Below are 16,429 nucleotides of genomic sequence, written 5' to 3'. Positions count from 1 at the left end.
TTGGCACTAGGTGTGTGTGTGTGTGTGTGTGTGTGTGTGTGTGTGTGTGTGTGTGTGTGTGTGTGTGTGTGTGTGTGTGTTGTAAAACTCCATTGCCAATCATGAGCAGACAGGTGATCCACTGTGGCGACCCCTAACCAGGAAAAGCCAGAAGAAGACTGAGATAAATGAGCAGTGCAAGAAATTACTTTTGTGAACCCCTACACACACACTCACACATGCACAATCACATGGATAACAGCTAGACCAGCAGCATCAAGGTTCACCCTGTAGAAGCAGCAGAAAACAAATTCTGCCCAAAGATGTAGTCAGTAATACTCTTTGTACTCAAGAGAGTACATCTTTTTCCTCACCTTATGTCAGAAGTCATATTTCACAGCATAATGATGTCAGGCTATTGCATCAAGAGTCCAACCTAACGCCTATGACCTAGCTTTGTAATTATTTGATTAGAGGTAGCTTTACACATTCAAACATTTCGTAGATGCAAAGAATGATTAAAGGGGTTGCATTTGTGCACATTTTTCTAAATGTGAGCTGGACTGAGGCATTTTGTAAATACAAAATGAAATTTACTGGCTACATACATACTTGCACTGAGGAATCTCTGAAAGGTGATAGTATATTATAGGCAGGGACCACATTACACATGCAGGGCTGTCGGAGGGAATGTAGGTGACACCAACATTTTTCCTCATATGCTCTTCATCGAAAGAAGGAAGTTCTTTTCTTGGTCTTAATGAAGAATGAACATTCAGACAGATTATACAAACCAGTATGTCACATATGTCTGATATCCTTTATGTGTGGTTGGTCAAAACTGCAGTATTTCTTTTACAGACAATGTACATGCTATAATGAACAGCTTTGTTCTGAACATGTTGTACTGATTTTTATCTTGGTATGGTGGAATCACTTTATGTGGTACAAAATTGTATTGCTATTAGATACTTACCTTTCTTTATCCATTCATGCTTGGTCATTCAATTCAGCCATAACATTAGGTACAGCAAGTTATCAAGTCCCATACTGAAGTTCACCAGGGAGATGAACCAGTCCGAATATAACTGAGTGGCTCTAACAGATTTGTAGAGACACAATGGGGGATTTTTATAGCTGTATCCCAGATTTGTCAACACTATAATAATAAAGTACAATTACAATATCAAACATACAGGTCTCAGTACTAGCCCAGAATTAAACAACAAAAATTCCAATTCCCCAATAGTCTAAGGAGGTTAGGTCGCAATACAGAACCTTGTGGGTCCACCACTGGCAATATGCTTTGTTAAGAGCAGATATTGCCTAATGCAGTGTTACAGTTCTGTAAATGGTTTCTAAATCAGTTACATAATACTTCGTCAAAGTCATAACTCTGAAGTTTTGCTAGAAACCATATCTGAGCAGCAAGCTTAAATGCCCTTTCCTAACATGTAGAGTCACATTACCATTACATTTGCTGACTTATTTTGCTCCATGGAAGAGGAAATAAATGAGAAGTTCGCTCCGAGAGGAATTTGCACACATCAACAGTGTGAGTCTTCTGCAGAAAGTCCAAAAAGACCATTGGTACAACTCAGCATGAGACCTAGGGGGTGAGCACAGAGATGACTGCAGTAAGACAGCGCACTGAAAAGGCAGCAGCGAGGATGATCTGTTGGAAAAGAGCGATGACCTGAGACCTAGGGGGTGAGCACAGAGATGACTGCAGTAAGACAGCGCACTGAAAAGGCAGCAGCGAGGATGATCTGGGGGAAAAGAGCGATGACCTGAGACCTAGGGGTGAGCACAGAGATGACTGCAGTAAGACAGCGCACTGAAAAGGCAGCAGCGAGGATGATCTGGGGGAAAAGAGCGATGACCTGAGACCTAGGGGGTGAGCACAGAGATGACTGCAGTAAGACAGCGCACTGAAAAGGCAGCAGCGAGGATGATCTGGGGGAAAAGAGCGATGACCTGAGACCTAGGGGGTGAGCACAGAGATGACTGCAGTAAGACAGCGCACTGAAAAGGCAGCAGCGAGGATGATCTTGGGGAAAAGAGCGATGACCTGAGACCTAGGGGGTGAGCACAGAGATGACTGCAGTAAGACAGCGCACTGAAAAGGCAGCAGCGAGGATGATCTTGGGGAAAAGAGCGATGACCTGAGACCTAGGGGGTGAGCACAGAGATGACTGCAGTAAGACAGCGCACTGAAAAGGCAGCAGCGAGGATGATCTGTTGGAAAAGAGCGATGACCTGAGACCTAGGGGGTGAGCACAGAGATGACTGCAGTAAGACAGCGCACTGAAAAGGCAGCAGCGAGGATGATCTTGGGGAAAAGAGCGATGACCTGAGACCTAGGGGGTGAGCACAGAGATGACTGCAGTAAGACAGCGCACTGAAAAGGCAGCAGCGAGGATGATCTGGGGGAAAAGAGCGATGACCTGAGACCTAGGGGGTGAGCACAGAGATGACTGCAGTAAGACAGCGCACTGCAAAGGCAGCAGCGAGGATGATCTGGGGGAAAAGAGCGATGACCTGAGACCTAGGGGGTGAGCACAGAGATGACTGCAGTAAGACAGCCCACTGAAAAGGCAGCAGCGAGGATGATCTGGGGGAAAAGAGCGATGACCTGAGACCTAGGGGGTGAGCACAGAGATGACTGCAGTAAGACAGCGCACTGAAAAGGCAACAGCGAGGATGATCTGGGGGAAAAGAGCGATGACCTGAGACCTAGGGGGTGAGCACAGAGATGACTGCAGTAAGACAGCGCACTGAAAAGGCAGCAGCGAGGATGATCTGGGGGAAAAGAGCGATGACCTGAGACCTAGGGGGTGAGCACAGAGATGACTGCAGTAAGACAGCCCACTGAAAAGGCAGCAGCGAGGATGATCTGGGGGAAAAGAGCGATGACCTGAGACCTAGGGGGTGAGCACAGAGATGACTGCAGTAAGACAGCGCACTGAAAAGGCAGCAGCGAGGATGATCTGGGGGAAAAGAGCGATGACCTGAGACCTAGGGGGTGAGCACAGAGATGACTGCAGTGAGACAGCGCACTGAAAGGGCAGCAGCGAGGATGATCTGGGGGAAAAGAGTGATGACCTGAGTTAGGGACATGTGATACAGGTCCAGACGTTCTTCAACAGAGACCAAGTCTAACCTATAGTTGTAGCACTGTTTAGTTACATAAGAAGATGAGAAAGGAAAAAAAGGTTCACAAAACGTAATTGCAATACATTTTTGACCACACTGTGAGCTCATTATAAATAAAAGAAACTTAACAATTACAGAGGAATTGGTTCTCAGTGACTGTCTGACTGCTTATCTTTCTGTATATATGTCATAAAATTATAAAATTATGCAACATGGTAATACAGTTTAATAGTATGTACTGTTTATTTAGTAAACGTATGAATAATTACAAAGTTCTAATAGTTATATTTCTATAGTACTGTCACAGTAGTGAACTATGCATGACCCAGCTTGCGTTATAGCCTCCAAAATGCAGTGCAGTTCCAGGAAAAATAAGAGATATGATTAAGAGTGAGATGAAGCCTAAGAACATGAGAAGAGACACTGCATGTGAACAATGACAAGCCATTCTGATGCCAGGTATGGCTCGAATAAAGGGGGAAGAGTACAAACAGCATGTCTTCTGTTAGGCAATAATGTCAACCAGAACTGAACCCCAGATATAGACTATGACTGTGCCTTTTGTGTTTTTCCTTCATATAGATTTTGTGTGGAAATGGTGTAGTGGAGGAATTCATGGTTTTAAACCTATACTTAGGGATCTGAGTAAGCTAGGTTATTTTGGATGATAAGAAAAGTAAAGTAAAATTGTGTTGTACTTTATGTGATGATGAATTTTGCAAGATGCATGAGTATGTATGTGTGTATGTATATATACAGATACACACACACACATACACACACAGATAAATAAAGAGATAGATAGATAGATAGATAGATAGATAGATAGATAGATAGATAGATAGACAGACAGATGGATATAGTTGTATATATATATATATATATATATATATATATATATATATATATATATATATATATATATATATATATAAGCCATAATCATTCACTAGGCTTTAGCTTTACACGTTTCACAGAGAAATTCTTTGAAATCATCTTGCAGAAGGTCTTCACTTATCTGTATAAAGAAGGCTCAGTAGAAGTGTCTTTTCTATTTGCACAACAGCCAACATAATTTGTTCTAGGGGCAGAATTTTAGGAAGAGAATGAAAGTCTGTGTGTGGTTATGCTGTAAGTATAAAAACTTGTTTCTGGTTTTTACGTCTTTATTTTTAAAAAGTAAATTGACTGCATGTATGAGCGAAAACATGGGCACAGTCTCTCCTAAAATAATTTAACCTGTTTTATGGAACACGGTTTGTCCAAGTGTTTTGGTAAGTCTGTGCTGCAATACTGGCTAAACTATATGAAGTGTTACCTTTGCTTGCAGTAGCTTCCATGGTTGTCAACCTACTACACGTATTGCTAGAGTAATGCAAAGAGAAAATGTCAGCACTGGATAAACTCCGTGGAACTTGAGTAATTCAGAGTAATGCCATTAGTAGCTAAGAGTGTTAAATCAGATGTCTTTTCATTATTGCTACATTGGCATGTAACACAAATATCTTGTGATATAACATAAATACTCTAATTGGTTACTTGTTTTTGTAGGATAATGTGGATCTTGGAGAGTTGATGTTTTCTCTCTGTTATCTCCCAACCGCTGGAAGATTAACAATTACAATAATAAAAGCAAGAAATCTCAAAGCCATGGATATAACAGGGGCATCAGGTAAGCAAATGTTGATTTATGCCTTTTTATAATGCATTTCCCTAGTTTTATGTTAACTGGATAATGAAACAAATGATCATATTGCTATTTTAGTGAAGACTAAAAGAACTGGACATTGTTTATTTTAGAACAAGTGATCCAAGTATTATAAATAAAATATTGCATTTTGGGTGGTAGAATTGCAGGTTTGTTATATATTTTTTTTATTTTGTTCATCTTCCTTGAGTTTCCTTTGTCATTGAATAATCATTGGCATTACTATTCACTTATCTCTTCTTTCCACAAGAAACTTGCAACTGTTTGCTTTCACAGCTTCAGAAAAGACACAGATATTTGATGGAAGCTCTTATTAAACTGTATAAGTTAAAGTGCTGTTATGTTTGGCTTAAACTCAGCCCACTGTGTTCTTGTTTACATTTCAATAACAAAATCGGCAATCTAAATGTACAACTTATCTTCTAATGGGAATACCATTGCTAATTTATTACATAGAGGGCCCATTTTGCTGCAGACCCATCTCACAATTGTTAAAGAATTCAGTAAAGTACTATATTCTAAAGGTAATAAGACTCATTCAGAGTTGCTGGAATTTATCTATTCTGCTGAAAATAGGTTGATGAACATTTAGATCCTAGTGTCTAATGCATGACAAGCACTCTGCATCAGCATTTCATTTGCTACCAAGTAGGCCAGGAGTTATTTTTTCAAAGTCTGACAAGAAACCCTATGCATTGTATATGTTAATCATCTGATATTTCACTTTTGACATATTCTATGTATTTCAGCCTTAACGTGGCCAGCTGTATGTCACAGTGACAACTATTCTCATACTTGCATTTCATCAAAAAAATCTGAGTTTATACAACCCATCCACAGGGGCTCATTTAATATGAAACAGGTTGAATAAGTAGATGAATTTCAAGTCAAGAGGTTCACATCAATTTAGAGGAATGGAAGAGTCAGCTGCAAAGAGGAGTGATGAGGCTTAAGCTGCTATCTTCTCCTAGGCATGGGATTAAGGTACATACCTTAGGATGTGGGTACCTTCGATGTGTCACCAGTGGAGATTAAAGACCTGCCATGATGTGCCTGCACCTTGGAGGGGTTACATTGCTTGTGTGAGCTAATGAGATACTATCTTTCAACCCACTGCATAATTATCTCATGGGCATCTGTAGAGCTACACATGTGGGCATAGGGCAAACAGCAGGAGTCCTCTAATAGCTGCATACTTCAACTGCCTTTCAACCTACAGAGAATAAATAGGTCACAGTGGAAGACCAGATGGCATCACAGTAACTCAGTGGAAAGATTTGCTTCACAGCTGTTAGATCTGAGGTTTAATTCCAGTCTTTGTCTTTGTGGAGTTTGCATGCTCGCCTTGCAGCTGAGCAGATTTTGTCCAGATACTCAAGTTTGTTTCAGTCATTTAAGCTCGCAGTAACATATTGGCTGACTGGATACACTAAACTCTGTTTCTGAAGTACATATATGTATATAGATCCAGATATAGATATATAGATACAGATATAGATATATATAGATATGTGTGTGTATATATATATATATATATATATATATATATATATATATATATATATATATATATATATATATATATATATATATATATATATATATATATATATATCTATATAAAAAATTAGATTGTCTTTAATATCATTTACCTGTGTTACCTTTTTGTCCTCTAGTTTGACTTACACATACAGACACACACACACATATGTATGTGTGCATATATATATATATATATATATATATAGGTTCACTACATAATCTCAAACTTTCCAGAAGCGCAAAATTCAAAATCCCAATGTTTGGAGATATTGAATTAGCACTTCTGGTGTTGTGGTTCAGGAAAGTATGAGTGTGTAAGTCTGCGAGGGGATTTAGTGTGTGTAAGTGTGTTTGTGAGGGGATTTAGTTTGTGTAAGTATATGTTGTGACTGCGATGTGTGTGTGTGAGAGATTGTAACATGTGGGTGTGAGTTTGCCTTGTGTGTCTGTGTGATCTCGGAGTTAGAATATTTAAGTAGGGGGGGTATGGGGGGCACAGGGGGGCTTGCCTTCCCTGCTTATCTGTAGTGTAGTGTGATATGTTTGATTGTGGGGGGAAGCTGTGCATATGTGTATGTGTGTGCTGTATGTGTGTTAGATGTTCAGGATTTTGAATTTCGTGCTTGTGTAGTTTCGGTATATAGGGGTTTCAGGTTTATAGTCTCGAGCTTTTGAAATTCAGTATTTCAAAAGTTCGAGATTATGTAGTGAACCTATATATATATATATATACACACACACAAATTACACACACACACACACACACACACACACACACATATATATATATAGATATATCCACGAGGTTCCCAGGTTTGAATGACATGATTTCCCTGGGTCCAGTACTTAAATTAAGATCTGCTAAGTTATGAAGAACAATTACACCTGTTTTTTTGGTTTAATTTAATATCATTAGATTGCTTCTCATTTATTTATACATATATACATTTTTTTAAATTCAATGAGATGTTTTTTCATCATAATATGGATTTGTATATACTAACAGGCGCATTCTTATATTAACCTGTAGAGGGTGTATGTGCATCACAATTTTTAATTATGTGTGTTATTTCTAATTTTCATATAAAATGCATATTTTATTATATTTATACCAGTTTTATATATTTAATGCTTCAAGATTTAATTGTAGCCAATTTTCAAATAAGCACTAACACACTTTTTCATCTTATTTACTTTTTATATTGATTCTATTTAAATTTGTAATGTATAAATTTTAAACATTCATTTAATTTAATTAAATCCAATTTCATTGGATGACAATTAATTGGTAGCCCTATAAGTTTAGGGGTCTGATGGGAAACTAATTGTTATCTGAAGAAGTTGGTGACGAAAACGAGATTTTAAGGAAACGTTAATTGTATTGGTGTGCTTTGGTGTGCTGCACTTTGATATATGTTCGTGCTGGTTCCTGTCATTAAAAACGCTTTGTGCCTGTGGATCCCTGGTGTCTGTTTTGCTTGGATTACCAGTTTGCTTTGGGCACCTACCGTTCTTTACTTGTTTCTCAGTACTTTCGGATGGATCCAGTAGGTACTTTCAACACAGACAATACACAGCGTAGCTCCGAACTTGGAGAGCTACGCAAGCTTATTGGTCAGCTGACGCAGTTGGTGGGACTTCTGAAGCCCATGAGCCAATCCATGGCAACGCTGCTATCGTTGCTACCACCCCCAGGGAACCAGGAAGCAGGGAAGTGAACGCTTCACAAAGACAGAAGGATACCTGTCTCAGAAAGTGATAAACGAGCGAGTGAAACGAATAATGGGGTAACCAATGCCAGTTTTGAAGGTTTGCCTAGGATATTTACTACTAGTGACAATGAGGGGGATTCTCCTAAAGAAGCAAGGAGTACTATGAAAGTTGGCAATAACCAGAGGACATTTAACATAAACACTACAGGTACTAGGAAACTATTTTCTGACATTTTTCATGCTAAATTTGACTTTCAAAACAAAGTGCCTGTGTCTGTTAACAATGGGACTTATAGTACTATGTTGGATGACTTGGATTTTTTTCTATATAAATTCAAAATGTTAGAAATGGACAATGCATATTTGAAACATTGCCTGTCTTTAAACATAGTTCCTAAAGGATTGAGAATATGTAAATATCCTAACAATGTTATGGAAGGTAATGATTTTCACTGTGACTTATTAACTGCTTTTGATAAATGTGGAATGGAGGTTATGAGAGCAATTATAAAAAACAATGAGATGGAAATGGACAGGCTGCATGTTAAAATAGAACATTTAAATAATGGTATTACAGGTGATTTGGTTTTTACAATAGAAGACGAAAAAGCTAAATACTTTAAACTATTAAAGAATATAGAGAGTAAATGCACGGAGGTGCAGAATAGAAAATTCAACAAGATAGAAAGGGATCTTAATGAATACAAAACTAAAACCCACTACCCAAGACCGAAATACAGAGGTAGAAAAAACACAGGGGTTTATAATGGTCCCAATTTTGAACCCAAGGTTAATGAGGAGGTGTTTTTTGCAGATGAAAACTTTGACACAGAATTCCCGCCTCTAAGAAGGTCTGAAAGGCTTAGATCTAAAAATAGTACTGAATACTATTCAAAAAACTACAAGGGCAACCAGTGGAGACCTCAGATGAGGAATCCAGTAAAGCGGACTTAACTGACAACATAGTTAATACGGGACACAAATGGACATACAAGGATTTTAGCATTTATAACTATTCTAGTTATCCTATTACTAACACTACGTTTGGCCTATTTTCTAAAGGGTTTGGTTTCATACCGGTACAGAAAACTAACATTTTTAATTTATTAGTGGACCACAAACTATTCCTTAGGAAGAAGACTTTACAACTCATGTTTAATGGTAAAACTAACCAAAATGAAAAAAATAGTTTAAGATGAAAGAGTACCTTTAACCCCCACTACATCCCCAACTAAAAAATTTTGAAAGAACATTGGAGAACACACTAAGATCATCACTAAAACAAAACTATGTGAAATATAATTTGACATTATCAGAAAAAACTATGTTGGGAGAAATATGTAATGATAAAAGCCTTAGAGTCATGAAACCTGACTAAGGAGGGGGGCTGGTATTCATGGAACATATTATATATGAAGGCAAAATGATGGAAATTCTAAACAATTCAGAGAAATATGCTAGAACCTCCATAAACGAGATCAATATAGCCTATAAGAAGATTCATTTGCTTCTTAATGACTTGTTCATGGAAGGTTCGATTGACTTAGATGCCTTTAGATACTTGAAAGTGGAAAAACACAGAGTACCATCTATTTTCGGTATCCCAAAAATACATAAGGTCTATTAATTGTATTTGGGAATGTGTGAAATGCACTTTGATAAATTGTCGCAGTTTCCTTTTGTTATTTGTTGTGCCTGTGGATATTGGGTGTCTGTTCTTGTTGGATGTGGTTCCTTTGTTTCTGTGGAACCGCTCGTTACTTGTTGCTTTTGTGGATGTTTGCTCCTGGCACTTTCATACTTGATTGAATGGGGCATTTACTCCGTCTACTTACCTTAGAGTACTTATTGGTCAGGATCCGCAGTTGGGCTCGAACTTGGACCCATCACAGCGTACATGGTTGAGCTTTTCGTTATGCTACCACTTCAGGAACCAGGAAGCTGGGCCGGTTGGTGGGCATGAATCAGAAGGACCACCGTCGCAGGAAAAGGGAACCAGGAAGAAGTGAGAAACAGAAATGACAGAGACACAATGCTAGGCATGAAAGTTTCACGAAGATGAGGACTACTGAAGAAACAATAAGGGGGGTAACCAATGCCAGTTGGGGTAACCAATACAGTTTTGAAAGTACCTAAGGACAATTTACATAAAAACTAAAGGAGGTAGGCAAGGAAGAATTTTCATACATTTTTCATGCTATGTTAAATTCTCAATACAAAGTACATTACACTTGTTAAACTAACTAAAATTTGTACTCACTTTCAAAACAATTGAACTTTTTCACAGAAAAATTAGTGCTGTTATGTGTGACACGATAGTTTGTTATTACTATGTTGGATGATGTTAGTTCATAACATATAAACATTGAATAAATGAACCAACAATGTTATGGAATTGAAAAATTTTTGAGAATATGTAAATATCCTAACAATGTTATGGAAGGTAATGATTTTCACTGTGACTTATTAACTGCTTTTTGATAAATGTGGAATGGAGGTTATGAGAGCAATTATAAAAACAATGAGATGGAAATGGACAGGCTGCATGTTAAAATAGAACATTTAAATAATGGTATTACAGGTGATTTGTTTTTACAATAGAAGAAAACTTAAAAGCTAAATACTTTAAACTATTAAAGAATATAGAGAGTAAATGCACGGAGGTGCAGAATAGAAAATTCAACAAGATAGAAAGGGATCTTAATGAATACAAAACTAAAACCCACTACCCAAGACCGAAATACAGAGGTAGAAAAAACACAGGGGTTTATAATGGTCCCAATTTTGAACCCAAGGTTAATGAGGTGTTTTTTGTAGATGAAAACTTTGACACAGAATTCCCGCCTCTAAGAAGGTCTGAAAGGCTTAGATCTAAAAATAGTACTGAATACTATTCAAAAAACTACAAGGGCAACCAGTGGAGACCTCAGATGAGGAATCCAGTAAAGCGGACTTAACTGACAACATAGTTACACAAATGGACATACAAGGATTTTAGTATTTATAACTATTCTAGTTATCGTATTACTAGCATTACTTTTGACCTATTTTCTAAAGGGTTCGGTTTCATACCAGAACAGAAAACTAACATTTTTAATTTATTAGTGGACCTCAAACTATTCCTTAGGAAGAAGAATTTACAACTCATGTTTAATGGTAAAACTAACCAAAATGAAAAAAATAGTTTAAGACGAAAGAGTACCTTTAACCCCCCACTACATCCCTAACTAAAAAATTTTAAAAGAACAGAGAATGCACTAAGATAATCACTAAAACAAAACTATGTGAAATATAATTTGACATTATCAGAAAATACTATGTTGGGAGAAATATGTAACGATAAAAGCCTTAGAGTCATGAAACCTGACAAAGGAGGGGGGGGGGGTGGTATTCATGGAACATATTATATATGAAGGCAAGATGGAAATTCTAAACAATTCAGAGAAATATGCTAGAACCGCCATAAACGAGATCAATATAGCCTACAAGAAGATCCATTTGCTTCTTAATGACTTGTTCATGGAAGGTTCGATTGACTTGGATACATTTAGATACTTGAAAGTGGAAAAACACAGAGTACCATCTATTTTCGGTATCCCAAAAATACATAAGGACATGAATGATCCACCTTTGAGAGCAATAGTATCAGCTGAGGGTTCTGTAACTGCACCTCTTGCCAAATATGTGGATCTAAAAGTTAAGGAGTTGGTTACCAACAACCGGAACATTTTAAAGGACTCTTGGGATTTATTAGGGAAGTTGGATCATTCACTATGCTCTAATGAACTTTCCTTTGGTACTATGGATGTTATAGATCTTTTTACAAGTATACCCCACGACATTGGGATGGAGTGGTTCGAGGAAATGTTGGTAGAACACAAAGTTTTAACACACAATGAATTTAGAACTGTACTGTTACTTATGGAAATAGTGTTGAAGTACAACTTTATATTTTTCGAAGGGGAGTACTTTAAACAAGTGAGAGGTGTGGCAATGGGTGCACCTTGTGCTTCCACCTATGCCAACATCATCATGGCCTATTGGGAAAATCACTTTTTGTTAAATTCCATTTATAAAGACCAATTGGTTCTTTACGGTAGATTTCTGGATGACCTGTGTTTTTTGTGGAAGGGTGACCAAACGTCTTTTGTAGATTTGGTCAAATACCTCAATAACACTACAAGCTTTTTAAGGTTTACATATAAATTTGAAAATCATATATTAAACTACCTTGATATAACCCATCACTAAAAACGGAAACCAATTTGTTTCAAAAGTATTTAGAAAAGACACATTTTCCAACTCCTACTTACACTACACCAGTTCCCACCCCCACTTCCAAAAAAGGGGGGTGATTAAGGGACAGTTGGTTCGTATAAGTAGGATGACCTCTGACAATGAGTGGTTTAATAAAGAATGTGAATGGTTAAAAGAACAATTTTTGAATAGGGGCTACCCTGGCAGTTTCTTTGATGAAATTCATAAAGAAGTAATACATGGTAGGAACACCAGGTTTGCCCCAATTATAGGTACTATGTCAAAACAAACTGTAAAACCTTGTAAAGGGAGAGCTACAGACATGTATAGTGGAGGTATTATAACTACATTTGATGGTCAGTCGGGCCTAATAAGGAAAATAATAGACAAAGAGTGGGGGAATTTTGCCAAAATATCTGACCTGAACCACATTTTTGATGATAATTTAAAATATGTTTACCGTAAAGGTAAAACGCTAAAAAAATTATTAGAGAACGGTTCAAAGAAACTAGATACCAACAGGCTTTCAAATAAAAGAGGGCTTTTCAAATGTGGAACATGCAACTTTTGCACCCATTTAAAAACTGGTGAGAGTTACTACCTAGAGGCAAGGAAAAAGAAACTTTACTTAAATACATTTGTTAATTGTAATACCAAAGGAATTATATATTTATCGATATGTAAAGAATGTGGGTCTTTTTATATTGGCAAAAGTGAAAGAAAGTTGAAACAAAGGATCTATGAACACCTTTACGACATTAGGACCAAGAAAGATAGTAACGCATTGTACAAACACTCCTGTATTTGTACAAAAGCTAAATACCAGTTTTTTGTTTTAGAAGTGGTGGAAATTTACCCTAGGGGAGGAATGTGGGAGACACGGGTAGAATACAGGGAATTGTTTTGGCAAATTTTACTAGAATCCACGAGGTTCCCAGGTTTGAATGACATGATTTCCCTGGGTCCAGTACTTAAATTAAGATCTGCTAAGTTATGAAGAACAATTACACCTGTTTTTGGTTGTATTTAATATCATTAGATTGTTTCTCATTTATTTATACATATATACATTTTTTAAATTCAATGAGATGTTTTTTCATCATAATATGGATTTGTAAATACTAACAGGCGCATTCTTATATTAACCTGTAGAGGGTGTATGTGCATCACAATTTTTAATTATGTGTGTTATTTCTAATTTTCATATAAAATGCATATTTTATTATATTTATACCAGTTTTATATATTTAATGCTTCAATATTTAATTGTAGCCAATTTTCAAATAAGCACTAACACACTTTTTCATCTTATTTACTTTTTATATTGATTCTACTTACATTTGTAATGTATAAATCCAATTTCATTGGATGACAATTAATTGGTAGCCCTATAAGTTTAGGGGTTTGATGGGAAACTAACTGTTATCTGAAGAAGTTGGTGACGAAAACGAGATTTTAAGGAAACGTTAATTGTATTGGTGTGCTTTGGTGTGCTGCACTTTGATATATGTTCGTGCTGGTTCCTGTCATTAAAAACGCTTTGTGCCTGTGGATCCCTGGTGTCTGTTTTGCTTGGATATATATATATATATATATATATATATATATATATATAGGTTCATAGGTTCATAGGTTCATAGGTTCATACTAGGCTATCTGCCCGAGGCATAGGCATTTACTAGCCCATTGGTTTTTAGGGCTTGGGCACCCTTTAGTATGGGAACTATACCCATTATTTTTCTGTGCCTCTGTCGAGCAGTGACACTGAGGTAATCCCTGGGGTATATCTGCGATCTCCCATCCATTGGTCAAGATTTCTCTTGAACAAGGCCAGCGAGTGCTCTGCCTCTCACATGTACGGGATTTTGTTCCACAGCATAGGGAGTCTTTGGGTGATGTATCTATCCCTCCAGCCCTATTAATAGCCCCGTGTCAAGGTTTAAGTCTCCGCCCTTGTGGCTCTGATGGATCTAGATTTTTGAGGTGAAGCATATTCATCAAATCTGGGTTTGACATGGCCTTGTATGTTAGGCAAAGGTCACCTCTGAGCAAGCGGTGGCGACTGAATAGAGCTGGAGTTCTTTCAGTCGGGCAGCATAGGACAGATTTTGAGACCCTTTATCCTTTTGGTGAGGAACTTTTGTGGCCTCTCCAGCTGCTGCAAGTGTCGGGTCAGATACATTCGAATGGGGCATTGTACTCAATCATTGGTCTGATGAGTGATGAGTAAAGACTATGACCTCCCTTGATCTAGATGAGAATCCCTTCATGATAAGGTGGGCAATGTAGAAGGTCTTCCTAACTACTTTAGCTACATGGGTGTCGAATGACAGACTACTATCAACCTGGGTCCCCAGGTCCCTGATAACTTCTTCTGTGCTCAGTGGATTGCCACCTATTTGGTAGCTAGGGGTAACCTTGTTTTCGAAGGTCCCCAAGGGTATGACTATGCATTTTTGGCATTTAACTTAGGCCGTGGCTCTGGCACCAGTTATCCGTTTCTGTGAGACCCTTCTGAAGGATATCTGTGTCAGATGTGTTTCTACTATGGCGCCCAGTTTGCAGTCATCTGCAAACTTTGTCAGCCATAACCCTCCTGTGTTTGCTTGTACTTGAAAAGTAGATGCCAAACAAGAGTGGGCCCAGGACTGAGCCCTGTGGGACACCACTTGTGACAGGCTTTGAGTCTGACATGGCGCCAGCAGCTCTGACCCTGTGGGTTCTGTCACTCAGCCAGTTTGCAACCCATCTTGTGATGTATGGGTTGACATTTAAGCTGATGAGTTTTTCAATGATACCGAATGGGGTATTGTATCGAAGGCCTTAGCCAGATCGAGGTAGGCTGTATGGACTGCCTTTCCCTCATCAATGGCTTTGGTGACTGTTTGAAAAAGTCAACCAAGTTTAAAAGGCATGATCTGCCTTTGACAAAGCCAAACTGGGTTGGATCCAAAGTCTGCAAATTCCCTATGTCTTTATTTATGAGGTCCATTATGATCCTCTCCATGGCTTTGCAGATAAGGCTTGTCAAGCTAATGGGCGGTAATTTCAGGGGGTCGGTGGAGCACCGCCTTTGTGAAGTGGTACCACAGTTGCAGTCGCCTCCCCTGAGGTACGTATCCAGAGGTAAGACTTTGATTAAACAGCTGTCCTAGCTGTGGGTTTAATTCCTCATTGAGTTCATGGAGCACACACCGGGGACACCATCAGGTCCCATGGATGCTGTGTTTTGCTTTGGAGAGCAGTTCTCACTTGGGCTGGAGATGTTTGGGGGCTGCAATCGTTTGGTATAGATATCTCTCCTTTTGGGAGGGGAGAAGTTTGCACTGAACCTGTCAGCCAGTATGTTGGCAATGTCTGTAGGATCAGTAATCTTCACATCATTTTGAACTAGCTCTGAGCATATCTGGGAGTTTCCTCCCAGGTTTCTAAGCTAAAGAAGGCCTTATGATTGTCTTTTGAGTCTTTAGCTATTTTTCTCTCGAAATTTGCTTTGGATGATTTTATGAGAGCTCTTAGTTTTTTACTTATAGTGATCAAGGGTGTCTTACCTTTTAAGGATTTTGCTCTATCTTGTAGTAGCTTCCTCCTTTTGTTGTAGAGTTTGTTTATGGCTGGGGTCCACCAGACTGGATGCTTGCCTTTGGTACAAAGAGTCTTTGTTTTGCTTGGGATTGCCTTATCCATGCAGTCCTGCAGGTGCTGGTAGAAGGCATTTGTAAGTGATTCAGCGGCTTGAGTACTGTTTTCCGCCGGAGAGGTGGTTATTGACTTGAAACACACAAATTACACACACACACACACACATATATATATAGATATGTATATATATATATATATATATATATATGTGTGTGTGTGTGTGTGTGTGTGTGTGTGTGTGTGTGTGTGTGTGTGTGTGTGTGTGTGTGTATATATCTCTCTCTCTCTCTCTCTATATATATATATATATATATATATATATATATATATATGTATGCACACAGACAACCCTCTCCTCTTACCTCCCACCACTCAGACTTGTGAGAGATGTACTTATATCACCATATTAGAAGCTATGCACTCTCCAGCCAAG

The 16,429-nt window shown here is 38.2% G+C and overlaps 1 protein-coding gene across 1 annotated transcript in view; it reads left to right on the top strand.

Annotated features, from left to right (window-relative positions):
• Positions 1-16,429, top strand: part of SYT9 (synaptotagmin 9) — a 1,541,933-nt gene that overhangs the window by 1,219,962 nt on the left and 305,542 nt on the right. Inside the window, exon 4 of the mRNA XM_044059738.1 lies at positions 4,687-4,807. Within this exon, the coding sequence (XP_043915673.1) occupies positions 4,687-4,807 (121 nt within the window). The remainder of the gene's footprint in view (positions 1-4,686; positions 4,808-16,429) is intronic.

Source organism: Protopterus annectens, chromosome 17.part0 (assembly GCF_019279795.1).
Source record: "Protopterus annectens isolate FY-2018-M chromosome 17.part0, PAN1.0, whole genome shotgun sequence".
In the NCBI taxonomy this organism is placed as follows: Eukaryota; Metazoa; Chordata; order Ceratodontiformes; family Protopteridae; genus Protopterus; species Protopterus annectens.
The sequence above is the reverse complement of the archived record's forward strand: the minus strand, read 5'-3'. Positions and strand labels throughout refer to the sequence as shown.